The 14067-nt window shown below is 44.8% G+C and overlaps 1 protein-coding gene across 5 annotated transcripts in view; it reads left to right on the top strand.

The window, feature by feature from the left end:
- SPTBN1 (spectrin beta, non-erythrocytic 1) overlaps positions 1-14067 on the top strand; it is a 116969-nt gene that overhangs the window by 81112 nt on the left and 21790 nt on the right. For all 5 annotated transcript variants that reach the window (XM_085054144.1, XM_085054145.1, XM_085054143.1 and 2 more), the window contains 8 exons: positions 188-490; positions 1298-1451; positions 2139-3009; positions 3149-3283; positions 3894-4650; positions 4870-5072; positions 9836-9926; positions 13673-13819. In XM_085054144.1, the coding sequence (XP_084910270.1) occupies positions 188-490; positions 1298-1451; positions 2139-3009; positions 3149-3283; positions 3894-4650; positions 4870-5072; positions 9836-9926; positions 13673-13819 (2661 nt within the window). The remainder of the gene's footprint in view (positions 1-187; positions 491-1297; positions 1452-2138; positions 3010-3148; positions 3284-3893; positions 4651-4869; positions 5073-9835; positions 9927-13672; positions 13820-14067) is intronic.

Genomic DNA, 14067 nt, shown 5'->3' on the forward strand with positions numbered 1-14067 from the left:
ATTTTATCAGTTGTTCTTTATTATCAGAGGTATCTCTTATTTTGTTAAAGAAGACTCTTGGGAGCATTTTGAGATCCCAGATTTGCTAGCGAGTGTGTTTTGCACAGTCAGAACTGACGGTAGAGGTTGAGCAGTGGGGCTTTTCTCCTCATCAGCCATTCCTGAAGAAGTGCCTCTGTGTTTGCAGGACAATTTTGGCTTTGACCTCCCAGCAGTGGAAGCTGCCACGAAGAAGCACGAGGCCATCGAGACGGACATCGCGGCCTACGAGGAGCGCGTCCAGGCCGTGGTGGCAGTGGCGAAGGAGCTCGAGACTGAAAACTACCATGACATCAAACGCATCACTGCGAGGAAGGACAATGTTATCCGCCTGTGGGAGTATCTCCTGGAGCTGCTCCGGGCACGGAGACAGCGGCTGGAGATGAACCTTGGGCTGCAGAAGATTTTCCAGGAAATGCTGTACATTATGGACTGGATGGATGAGATGAAGGTGGGTGGAAGCCCTTTGAGAATGCAGACCAAATACTCCTCAGAGGTGTTTGTGTCCTTTTCTGTCAAGTTTTAAGATTCATTTAGCCCCTCTGATTTAATAGACACACCCAGAAGATCCACATTCAAGAGCAGCGAACAAATTCTTATGATGGTTTGTTAACGATAAAGATTAAAAACAAGTAAGGAAAAAGAGCAAGTTCACCTCTATACAAAGCTACTTTCCAGCTTCATGTCTGTCTCATAAGGCCCAGAGGTTTTGGTCACAGTGCCTGTGTAAAGATGACAGATTTGGTTAAAGGGAATTAAATAATCTCTCTCCATCATGATTTACATGGGGAACAAGTCACCTCTTCACCTCTCTGCTTTAAAAAGCTTGAATTTCTTCCTGTCTGTTCTCCTGGGATCTGGGAAGGGAAAGGACCACGACTTGTCCATCAGCCAGCAGAACTTGGAAGCTGTTGGAGGAAAGAAAGCTGTGTGTAGCTCAGCAGGAGCTCACAGCACCTGGGCTGAGTGCTTCTCCTTGGGCCTGCTGAGCTAACTCAGCCTCTCAGTATCCTAATCTGAAAACCCATTAAACAGCAGTCAAGTTCTTCATGGTTGCCAGTGATTTCAAAAATACTGGCTCAAATTTGTATCAGCCATGTCTCTACATTGTCTCTACAATTGCTGTCCTTATGGGCCTAGGGTTTCTCTGACTTAATGTACCAACAACAGAGAATGGTGCCATGCCTGGAGTCCCAAAGAAGCAAACAGTTTATGGCCTTCAGCCCATTCTACTTTTTTTTTTTTTCATTTTGTTCAGGTGCTTCTACTGTCCCAAGACTATGGCAAACATTTGCTGGGAGTTGAAGACCTGCTGCAGAAACATGCACTGGTGGAAGCTGACATTGCTATTCAGGCTGAGAGAGTGAGAGGGGTCAATGCCTCTGCTCAGAAGTTTGCCACAGATGGAGAAGGTAACCAGCACCCAACACACCCCTTTTGTCTCAATTACCTATGAGGTTGTCTGTGAGGCTCATTAGTTCTTCAAGATAGGTTAGCTTAAATTCCCCACTGGCACAAGAGAATCCAGCTCCATTTGTTCCTTCTGTGCTCAGCGTGTCAATGATTCATTTGTCCAGAAACCTGCTCAGGAATTGAGTGTGGCATTGTGCCTTGCATGGGGTGTCACACTCCTCACTAGCAGCTGCTATGGCTTTGTAGAGGTCACCATGGTTCCTTCATATTGTGTTCCTAATGCAAGCAACACAGATTGTTGGACCCAACCCAGATGGTGTCCCAATTTATCCTAAAAGGAAGCAATTCCCTAGAATCCAGTGCCGTTAACCAGACTAAATGATGTCCATTTTGTGCAGTTGTGCATAAGTCTGAATTCCGTGAATTTTGTCTCACTGGAAACAGTAATGAATATCTTTCCTTTTGGTTTTATTTTTTGTCTTTTCAAATAAATAGTATTTTCTGATCTGTGTTATTGTGTGGTGGAGCTTGAACACTTTCCACTCACTTTCCTGAGACTAACTATGGATTCTTTCACGTAAACTTTGTAGCTGGAACAAGCAAGAATTCAGAGTTCTGTGTACACCCTGCTGTGGGGATGGGAGTGAGTGAGCCCAGGTGGTAACACATGTTCTCTGTCCGAGCAGGTTACAAGCCCTGTGACCCGCAGGTGATCAGGGACCGCGTGGCTCACATGGAGTTCTGCTACCAGGAGCTCTGCCAGCTCGCAGCCGAGCGCCGCGCACGCCTCGAGGAGTCCAGGCGCCTCTGGAAATTCTTCTGGGAAATGGCTGAAGAGGAGGGCTGGATCAGGGAGAAGGAGCAGATCCTGTCATCTGATGACTATGGGAAGGACCTTACCAGTGTCGTCCGACTCTTGAGTAAACACAAGGCGTTTGAGGACGAGATGAGTGGCCGCAGTGGCCACTTTCAGCAGGCGATAAAAGAAGGTGAAGACATGATCGCGGAAGAGCATTTTGGGTCTGAGAAGATCAGAGAAAGAATTAAGGATATCCGGGAGCAGTGGGCTAACCTGGAGCAGTTATCTGCCATTAGGAAGAAGCGGCTGGAGGAAGCCTCTCTCCTTCACCAGTTCCAGGCTGATGCTGACGATATTGATGCTTGGATGTTGGACATCCTCAAGATTGTCTCCAGCAATGATGTTGGCCATGATGAATATTCCACTCAGTCCTTGGTCAAGAAACACAAAGATGTGGCTGAGGAGATTGCGAGCTACCGGCCGACCATCGACTCTCTTCACGAGCAAGCCAAGGCCCTGCCCCAGGAGCATGCGGAGTCTCCAGATGTGCAAGGCAGGTTGTCCGGAATTGAGGAGAGATACAAAGAGGTTGCTGAGCTGACCCGGCTGCGTAAACAGGCCCTGCAGGATACCCTTGCTCTCTATAAGATGTTCAGTGAGGCAGATGCTTGCGAGCTTTGGATCGATGAAAAGGAGAAGTGGTTGAACAACATGCAGATTCCAGAGAAGCTGGAGGACCTGGAAGTGATCCAGCACAGGTGAGAACACCTTTACCAGGAAGTTTGGGGAGTACTGGGTGGAAGTTTTTTTACCCCAGCTGCCTTTCTCAGCTTGCCTGTGGCTCGGATTCTCTAATGCCTGGGGGATCTTATGTTTGTTTGTTTTCCCTCACTCCAGGTTTGAAAGCTTAGAGCCAGAAATGAACAACCAGGCGTCCCGCGTGGCTGTGGTGAACCAGATTGCCAGGCAGCTGATGCACAGTGGCCACCCTGGTGAGAAGATCAAAGCACAGCAAGATAAGCTCAACACAAGGTAAGTGAAAGCCTCGTGCTCAGGAACATCACACCATCTGGAACAAGTATGGTGGGGTTATTTGTGATCCTTAGGTATGCTTTTTTAAAATATTCTGATGCTGTTACCTGAAGTATCTTCAAGGTAGGCATTTAAAGATTCAAAAGGAAAGAGCTGCGCCTTTCAGACATTTGATTAACAGATGGAGTTTTGCTCTTGACTTAATCAGGCCCTGAGTGTGTCAGTGTCTTGATTTGAGAGCTGGAAATTGACTGTAATGATTATTATGCTAAAAAAGAAACCAATATAACTTCGTGCAAACTCCCTCATTTTTTAGCTTCAGAGTAAACCAAGGGAGTGTGAAAAGCTTATGTAACTGGCAATTTTTCACTTGAAGAAAAATTATACTCGTTGTGCTGGTACTTGTCAAATTCTAATACACACCATAGCTGGGTTAATGGTTGCTTTGCTAGAGATACTGATGGTGTGGGAAGGACTGAGAAAACCCTGAGTAGCTGGGTTATAGCAGGGCTTACCAAGCTGATGAGAGCAGCTGCTTACTCAGCAGTGCTGCCATATTCTTTTCCCACGAATCTCAATTTCTCTGCTCTCCTCTCCTCGCACGTTTCAGGTGGAGCCAGTTCAGAGAACTGGTAGATAGGAAGAAGGATGCTCTGCTCTCTGCTCTGAGTATCCAGAACTACCATCTTGAATGTAATGAAACCAAATCCTGGATCAGGGAAAAGACCAAAGTGATCGAATCCACGCAAGACCTGGGTAACGACCTGGCTGGAGTGATGGCCCTGCAGAGGAAGCTGACGGGCATGGAACGGGACCTGGTGGCCATTGAAGCCAAGCTCAGTGACCTGCAAAAGGAGGCAGAGAAGCTGGAATCAGAGCATCCTGACCAGGCACAAGCCATCCTTTCACGGCTTGCAGAGATCAATGACGTGTGGGAAGAAATGAAGACCACCCTGAAGAACCGGGAAGAGTCCCTGGGAGAGGCCAGCAAGCTCCAGCAGTTCCTGAGAGATCTGGATGACTTCCAGTCCTGGCTCTCTAGAACACAGACTGCAATCGCCTCCGAAGATATGCCCAACACGCTGACAGAGGCTGAGAAGCTGCTCACTCAGCACGAGAATATCAAGAATGAAATCAACAACTACGAGGAAGATTATCAGAAGATGAGGGACATGGGTGAGATGGTGACACAAGGGCAAACTGATGCTCAGTACATGTTCCTACGCCAGCGCCTACAGGCTTTGGACACTGGATGGAATGAGCTTCACAAAATGTGGGAGAACAGGCAAAATCTCCTTTCCCAGTCTCATGCCTACCAGCTGTTTCTTAGAGATACCAAGCAAGCAGAAGCTTTCCTTAATAACCAGGCAAGTGGTCAAGATATACCTGACTTCATTTCTACAGGTTGGCACTGTGTACTGCAAGCAATTAAGAGACAAAATCTATTGGCAGGAGAGCTACAAACAGATAAATTGCCCTTTTCTAACTGTATTTTACTTCAAACTGTTCTTGGGATATGTCTGTTGTTGGAGCAGCAGCATAGCCTGAGTGTAACTTTTTTCTCTCTCTGATTTCTTTAACCCCAGGAATACGTTCTGGCACACACAGAAATGCCCACTACTTTGGAAGGAGCAGAAGCTGCTATTAAAAAGCAGGAGGATTTCATGACCACAATGGATGCCAATGAAGAAAAGATCAATGCAGTTGTGGAGACAGGCAGGAGGCTTGTTAGTGACGGGAACATTAACTCTGATAAAATCCAGGAAAAAGTGGACTCTATTGATGACAGGTAAGGGCAGAATGATGGCAAAGTGTAGATGTTCTTGCTTTAATTTTGTTCTCTGAGAGATACCCTTTTACCAGGATTCAAAGGCAAAGTAACAGCTTAGAAAATGTCTGTTCCAGACTGTTTTGTCTCCTGGAAAAATAGGAACTGTCATGTTTCAAGAATGCGCCAGTCTAATCTTAGTTAAATAATCCTTCTCCCACTTTGTAGAGGCTTGGTAGGTAATGAGCTCCCTACCCAGAATTCGGCTGAGTGTTGCCATATAATTCCTGGAATATGAACAGACTTGATGCTCTGGTGGGAGCTGTAGCAGTTGGCTGTGTCTGGTTCCACAAGTCTCAGTTTCCTCTGTTGCCCCTGAGCTGGTGTAATTACAATAACGTATTCCTGTCCTTCCTCTGGAGGAGGAATGTGGCTCTTCAAGGGTGTAATTGGCATTGCATCCACCCCACCCGCTCGCCTTTGATCGCCTCTTCCAACTTGTCTGGCCCCTCTGAGATCAGATTAGGAAGCTCTGGTACAAGTGTGTCTTTCATCCCAGAACAAGTCCTTTGCTTTCTCTCTCTGGCTGTGGCACGGATGCTATAGAACATTAAAAGTCTCTTTTTCTTTGAAACCCAAATGGTCAGTTTTGATGACTGTGGTTCTTTCTGCTTTTGGTCTGGATAACAGTGGAGTCTTTCAAGGCACTGTGAGTGTCAGAACACCGCTGTGAGCTGTGAAATGCCACTGATGACCCTCCCATCAGACTTGCATCCTCCCACAGCTGGTATGCTCAGAGTTCTCCAGGTGCCTTCATCTCCAAGGAGAAACTGAAGTAGTTCAGCAAACATTGTGCCTTTCCTGTTTGGACAAATATGTCTCACTGTGTGCACCCACTTTAGCCATGCCTCATGGCTTCAGGAAAGGCAGTTATTGCTGTTCTCAGAGCTTGCTGAGGGTCTCTGACAACTGAGCCCCTAGGGCACCCCACATTTCTGTTCTGTCTCTTAGCAGTTTGGCTCTAGATCCCAGAGAAAATCTGCAGAGGCCAGGAAGAGGAGATTGTATGAAAGCAATCAAGGGGACAGCTAGCACTGTGATTTTCTATATTTATCCTCTCTGAGCATCCTCTGCTCTAAGTTTTCCCATCAGTTTAGGAAAGCAGGAGAGTTTGATCCTGGCCTTCTGGTCAGGTGTCTTCTTTCTGCAGCTTTTGGAGTATTGAAAGAAAGCATCCAAGGATATCATAGCAAATGGTCAGCTGCTTCTTGCAGTCCTGTCTGAGGTGGCCAGAGTAGGGGACAGAGCCTATGTTGTGTGCCTTGCAGAGGCTCTGGTGACTGTCACCCCAGTGCAGCTGCTCCTCTGTGCCCCGTTGTCCCTGCTGTCCTGCCCAAGGGATGTGTGCTGGAGTTCCTACTGGAACAGTAGCATTTCCTCAATTCCAAAGCTATTTCTGCCGAGCGCTGCAAAAACCATCCGGTGCGCTGCTATCCAGGAAATCCGTGTGATTGCTCCCCGAGTCTGTGGGGCTGATAAGCCTCCAGAACAAAGCCTTGGGGCTGCATGCACTGGGAGGGGTAGCAAAGGAAGCCTCTTTGCTTTCGCAAAAAGTGGCTCTCCCAGCCGAGCTCCACCTGGATGTCTAACAAAGGACCAAAACAAACAAGCACAAATATGTGCAGTGGCTCCATACTTCCCATAGGGAGCTCTTTGTAGTTTCTGGTATTGTTCAGAGTGGGTTTTGCAGTTGTGCTTTCAAGCTGTTCCTGAGGAGACCCACTGGTGCAGCAGGCAAACCCTGCCCTGGGATGGTTCCCATCTCAGTAGGGATAGCACAAGAGAGAGGAAAGTGCACTAGAAAAGAAACACTTCACACAACCTTTTAGTGCAGTTCACAGGCAAGAATGAATGGGAATAAGGACATGGAATAAGAGTGAGGGAAGAAGAAGATGGGTTTGAATCAAGCTATCACTAACTAGCTTTTCCAGCTGGGAAAGAAGTTGGTCTCTCTGGTGCAGCTGTCCCTGCCTGGGTGACTTCTGCTGCTCTGAGGCATTTTCTCCTCCATTTTCTCTTGAAAAAGTGTTGGGGAACTGCCCCGGTCCCTGTGCCTGCACATGGCCTCTGATTCTGCAAGGGAGATTTAGTCTAAAGACAGTGGCAGAGCTGGCACAAGTTGTGATCTGAGCCTGTTTTACATCAACTTTTGTATTTGTGCAACTTTCTGCTCAACAGAGAACAGAATTAAGTTTTGTTCTTGCCCATTCAGAAGGGAGAGTGCCTCGTTTGCTGGAGCAATGAAAGAAGCTAAAACTGCCTTTCATATATCTCGGGATTCCTCACAGGCAGCTGCATTCACACCACATGTAAGATTTATTATTTCTGCACAGGCTTTGAAACCCACAGGCTTACAGTTAAACCACAAGTGGTTTTGTCAGTTTTCAGCACTGTCAGCATTCTCAGGGACCTCTGGGAGTCAGTTTGGGGACATTGGGCAAGTTCTGTATTAATTTGTATCAGACACCTCCTTGTGCTGAATGGATCTTACATTTAGGGTGTGATACATAATTCAAAGTCATTCTAGATAACTGGAGTCTGAAGAGCAAACTATTCTTCTTCCACAAATTGTTTTAGCAAATTAGTAGGAAGCAGTCATTGATAACCTTAAGTGTGAATTATTTTAAAGAATTTAGGGATATTTGAACAAGGAGTTAATATTATTTAGGTACAGCCTGTTGGAGCAGAACAGACTAAATAACTTCTTAAAGTCCTTTATTCCCATAAAAACACGTCAGTGGTGAAAACACAGGAATTCCTGTCTGTTCCAGCAGTGCCCATCCTCAAAATGCTTCTACCTTGTTATGGTTCAGCCCTGTTTTTCAGAGAAAACTCATTGTCCAGTCTCATTCCAGGTCATCTTGAACAAAACAATCTTTTACAGTTACATAGCTCTAAGCACCAAAGATCACATTTGTTATGCTATGGCATAATCTGTTTGATATCCCTGCATGGTTTCCTTCAAAGTCCTTCTAGTCAGTATTTCCAACACTCCATGGGAGATATTTTATTAGTTTTTTTTAAACTCAGGTTTTCTCAACGCAAGAACTTCTGTACTTAGTCTTAAATCTATTCAAGTGCCATGAAAGTTCTCCTTTTGACTTCATAAATTGTTTCCTCTCCAGAATACATGAGTCTGTAATGTAATCTAGCCTTAAATCTCTGAAATCAGCATGATAAAATTACCCAAGCAGTTCTTTGCTTCATTTTAACAACCTGAGTAATGCACTGTGTTTGCCCAGACATATAAAAGCCAGCCAATAAAAAATGGAATCAAACCCAGGGATGTTTGCTTCATTAGAGAGGTTTTTCCTAAGCACAGTTTGTGTCTTTTCCTTTGTGTTCCCTCTGAAAACTTCAGGCTCACCTGGGCTTGGACTCCAGGCTTGCTTTGATGTTTCCATGTGTCTTCCTTACCATCCAATCTGTCAATCTGTAAATCAATTTTCTTGATCTACAGCTATAGAGATACTGCTTGCCTTGTTGTTTGAAGGCAGCTCATGAGACCAAGGAGAAGCAAATTGTGGTACTGTAAAGGGCTTTCTTCTATTCTTCTGCCTACAGACCTTTTGCTTTTATAGAAAATATATCTCCAAGTATTCCTTGTATTCCTGAAGTCACTAAATTGGTGCCAGAGAGCTTGCTGTGGTAACTTATTGCAGATCAGGAAAAGTGGTATCATAATCCAGTTGTCATCAACATGTAATTTATGGTCTTCTGGAGTATCATGAGTCTCTGGAGATCTCCACTAACATGGATTTATTTAGCTTTTGCCAGCATGTGCTGAGCTCATCTTATAAATTGCCACCCTTTAAAATAATTTCCAACTCTCAATCCATTTTTGTCTTATTACAAATAGCAGCAATATTTCACTTTAAACCCCTCTACAGTGCAATAGGAACAAGCATAACACAATAAGCAGTAAATAAAAATTGTCTTATTTACTCTCTTTCTTCCTTGTAAATTGCCTCATAAATAATGAAAGGATGGAAGGACAGGGATAATGACTCCAGATTAAACATTTTTAAAAACATGCCCAGAGGTACCTTGGGAATCAGACCCATTCCATTTGAAGAACCCACCACAACCTCTGGGACTGTCAGCGTAGCTCATCCTTCAAGGGGCAAACAGTGATGAATCAAATTAGGGCTTCTGGATTAACCTTCCCTTCTCTTCTGGCTGCTGTTAAACACTCTGATAAAGTGTCCCAAGTGCATAAAACTTCTGTTTGCAGAATCACACAGGGGTGCTGCATGTGGTTAAACACAGCCTTGGGAAGGTTCTCACAACTCAGCTTTGTGCAGGACAAGGAGGTGCTGAAGGTGTTCTACAAACACCATTACAGCAGGTGCACCCTGCAAGGGCCACACAACATCATCTTATTGTTGCAATTTGCAGTTCTCTTATGATTTTTGGCAAACAGCCTGAACTCTCCTGTGGGCTTGAAATGAGTGGGCCAAATTCTGTCCATAACACACTGTGAAACCCTGCTGACTTCAGAATTTTCTCTGTGTATTCAACGGGTCACAAAAACAAGAAGATGCTGTACTTCAGTGAGCCCGTTAAATAACACACTCCAAAATATCCTTTGAAAGGCAGCGAAGGACACACTCCACAAACTTACCAGCACCTGGAGTCCAAAGAGGCTTCAGAAACCAGCAGTGACAGTTTTCCATGAAATGCCTATTTCATTTCCTTTCTCTATTGTTTTTTTTTCTGACCAGACATAGGAAGAACCGTGAAGCAGCTAGTGAACTTCTGATGAGACTGAAAGATAACAGGGATCTCCAAAAGTTTCTTCAGGATTGCCAAGAGGTAAATCATATCCTTTCAGTTTTATTGCTGGAAGCTGCATCCTGCAGAAAAGGATTCTTACTCCATATTTCATGAGGACTATAATGCTCAGTCATCCACTAGTATTTAGTGTGGAGTAAACATGAAAAAACCCCTGCTCAAACCATTGCAAAAATGAATGTTTATTTTTTCTTTTCTCACGAACTGAATTTTCTTATGTCATATAAGCTGAAGACATAGAAAATTGTCAAAAGCAGTGAAGATTTTCTGCTGTGTTATAAATTATAACCATGTGGAATGTGGTGGGATTAGCAGTGCTCTTATTAGGCATTTTGTCTACAGCTGAACATATGTATGTGGCCTGATGCTGGGGATTTCAAGTGATTTCTAGCAAACATTAGTCAGAAGAACAGGAGGTAAAGAATAAGAAAGGAGCAAGATTAAGCTGGGTCATTTATAATGTGTGATTTACCTGATAGTTTACATGTGTTTAAAATTGTTAAGTATTACAACATTTGAAAAAAGAAATTTTTTCCAGATTTTCTAATCACTTAAATGGACTGTTTCCACTGAAGACAACATTTTAAAGTTTGGAATAGTCTTGTTCCTAGCACAAGGAATTAATCAAGTAATTTTCAGGTTATTTCATGGAGTACTGGCAGATATTAAAGAGCTCTGTCTGTGAGGTTTTGGCCATTAACTGGGCAAGTGATGTTTGCTGCTTGGTTGCCTGGATTCAATCTGTTTCCTAGCATTGCGTAAGCTGTCCATGAGCTTGCCTTCAGTTGCTCCTTCCTTGGTAGTTAAAATACGACAGATTAGCAAAAATTCTGCTGTTATTAGCAGCAGCTTCTTCCTTCCTCTGTGACAGTTCTGGTACAAAGATCCCCCAGCTCTCAGGGCTCTCCTGGCCTCAGTGTCAGTGTGGGTGTGTTCCCTAGGAGCTCTTTTTCCCCTATATCACTGGAAGAAAAAGGAAAGCGTACAAGCTCTAGTGCTGGCTGTCTGAATGCTTTTCCTCTCTGTTGTTTCTCTCCAGCCACTAAAACATGGATGTCTCGACTGCATGGTTCAAAGACAAACTTACAATTACCCAAATCTCAGGGATTTCTCCAATCCTCTTTGAGAGGATATTAACCTTTGTGATAATTGAAGGGCTGTTTCCGAGAAAACTTAAAATTTACATCAGTGTGGGCCTGCTGACACCTCCATTGGGCTGGAGGGTTTGTGATGGAGCAGGGATGGAGCAGCACTGTCCTGTGGGGTGGAAGGGAGCCAAGGCAGCACCTCCCCCTTGGATTTTTCCTTGGCACTGCCTGTGAAGCTGGGAATTTTCAGGGAACAGCTTTGAGCCAGTCCCCATTTCACCTGGCAATGATCCTTTGGCCTTCCTGCCTGCCACTGCCTTAGGGACAGTTTCCCATCTGTGTGAAACTTGAGGAAAGGCACAGCGTTTTCTGCAGCCTGTCCTTCCCAGGGCAGCCACATTGTCACTTGTCACCCCGTGCTGAGGTGGTGGTGTGACTGTGGACTCCTCCCCTCTCTCCTTCCTGCAGAGACGGTGAGCAGGGTCAGTGGTGCTCCAGAGCAGAGGGATAATGCTCCTCACAGCAGCTCAGCAGTGATAAGCCCTCCCTCTGGGGTCACAGGCGAGGGAAAACAGCAGATTTTGTTGTTGTGAGGAGTCAGAAAATCTGTCACAGGGTAGTCCTGGGGCTCTGCTTTTTGGCTGTTTCTTCCACTCATCAATATGAACACATTAAATAAATTTGTCAAGTGAATGACAACAGAAAATCCTGAGTGGAGAAGATGTGATGAATGTTGCCATTTAGTTTTCTTTAATTTCCTGCTCTTTCTCAGCTCCCCTTCGAGTAGTTTACAGCTGACCTTCCCTTTCGTGCTTGGAAGTCCCAGCACTTTCTGAGCTCATTTCTCCAGGGACGTGGTGAAAGCTCTTGGCAAGGCTCTGCACTCCAAAGTTTCTCTCCCAGAGTGTGCTGTCAGGATTTGCCATGTGAGCCTCCCTGCAGGATGGGTTGTGTCAGCTTGGCTCCTGGCAGAGCCTAGAAAGTGCAACAGCACTCAGAGCCCTTTCCCCTTGCCTTGCTACTCTCCCAGGCTCACAAGGGTTTGTCTCTGCATTTCCTTTCCTTCATGCTGGGTTGGTACTGCAGAGTGGGAGCCAAGAGCAGGAACAAGATCTTTTGTTCAGGTGCAAAGGGTGGGAGGAAGCCTCATCTTCTCCTTGCCTTAACAACTTCTGGGGAAATAAATACTCCAAGTGTCAATCCGAGACAATTTAGAGAATGGTATTATTTTCTGAAAATCTACTTTTGCATTCAAGGTACTGACTTCTGTGCCTGTAGTGTTTGCAAACCCCAGATTTTAGCAGTGAGCCCTTAAATACTTTCTCTGCATTTCTGTGCTCTGAGGGGTTTATCCCAACAGGCCCTGGCTGTGAACCACATGTTGACCCTGTCTTGCCTCTCCTCAGCTGGTAACAGGACTGATCCAGCCTCTCCTTGGGAAGCACTTTTAAATCCCCAGAAGCCTTAATGCTGTGGCTGAGTAAAAGCAAACAGTGAAAGCCAAGCAGTGCAATTTGCATGGCAGAGCAGCTGTCTCCTCCCCAGAAAGGCAGGAGTAAAACCACTAATTCTGGGTTATATCCTAATCCTCCATGTAGCCTTTGACTGTTCAGCAGCACACTAGCCTGTTCTAATGTAAACTTGCCTGCAGAGCTCTTCACTAACAGGAGTATTTTTCTATTTAGACTTGATGGGAAGATCCAATGAAGAGTTTCTCTGCTCTGATAAATAACCCCTTTTTGTGGAAGGGTGCTTTTACAGGACAATTGAAATTTTAAGGGGCAATTGAAAAGAGGCTCATGAATGCTCAGTGGAATTTGTTGCCCTGTGTCCTGAGTACACTGCAGAGGCCTCTGTTTCTCTTCTCTTTGGGCTGCTTGCTCACTGAAGTACTGTTCTAGAAACCAAGCGGAGATTTGTTTTGACATTTTCCGCTCTAAATATGCAGAAAATGAACCTTTTCAAATTCCATAAACATTTCTGTGAATGTGGTTTTTATCCACACCTCAGGGATAGATAAAGTAGTCAGACTCACCCTAGGAGGAAATGTGATCTTGGCTGCTAGGATAATTTTCACATTCCATTTGCCCTTGGCAAATCAACTGTCCCTTAAAGTATTGGTTTTCTCTAGTGGTGATATGGAAATTGTCCCCAGTGCCTTTGTATTTGCTGAAAATCAGAAAGAAAACAGCCTAGGATTTTATATAATGGGAAAAGGAAAGTCTCCAGTACCAAAACACTCCTAGAGATTGGACAAATAAATTACTTACGTAAACCTATACAGAGAAAAGACTGAGGAGAGGAGGTACAAATATGATGTGAATTAATGGTACATCTCTACAAATCTCTGCAAAATAATCTGACCAATAAGCAGGACACATGTCCCTGTTTCTCTTGCTGTTGAACTGGGTGAGACCTGTGTGTTTGATTTTGACTGTCACAGAGGTGATTTCTTTCTGCTTGAATCATGGGTTATTTATATTTTGGCGATGGATGTTTGAACTGAACTGTTAAAGAGGCAGATCCTTGACTGAACCCTGAGTAAATCCCTGAGCAAGAGCAGCCTCTGAATCTCACACAACTCTTCTGTAGAGGCATCTCTATCTCAGATCTGGAGGCATTTTGCATTATTTCACACCACGAATGTTTCCTCACACTCCCATGTATTTTCCTCTGCAGCTCTCCCTCTGGATCAATGAGAAGATGCTCACAGCCCAGGATATGTCCTATGATGAGGCGAGGAACCTGCACAGCAAGTGGCTGAAGCATCAGGCATTCATGGCAGAGCTTGCATCCAACAAAGAGTGGCTGGAGAAGATTGAGAAGGTAAGTAAGGAACATCCGAAAAATGCCCTTATCTTTGTCCTGGGTGGTTGTGCACCAAGATGGGATCTGCTCCTCTGCAGAACCAGTCCTTAAATCATCCCACAGCTGAGGCTAAAGGAGATTTCTGGTGCATTGTGTCTCATCTAAGCCGTTTCATTCCTCACTGTTATTAAGTGTTTTTTATTCAAGACATTCTCATAGACTAGTCGTTGGCCAAGGTGCCAATTTAGTTTTGTCCAGTCTTTTCT

This window comes from Lichenostomus cassidix, chromosome 3 (assembly GCF_008360975.1).
Source record: "Lichenostomus cassidix isolate B80296 chromosome 3, HeHo_3.0, whole genome shotgun sequence".
Taxonomy (NCBI): domain Eukaryota; kingdom Metazoa; phylum Chordata; class Aves; order Passeriformes; family Meliphagidae; genus Lichenostomus; species Lichenostomus cassidix.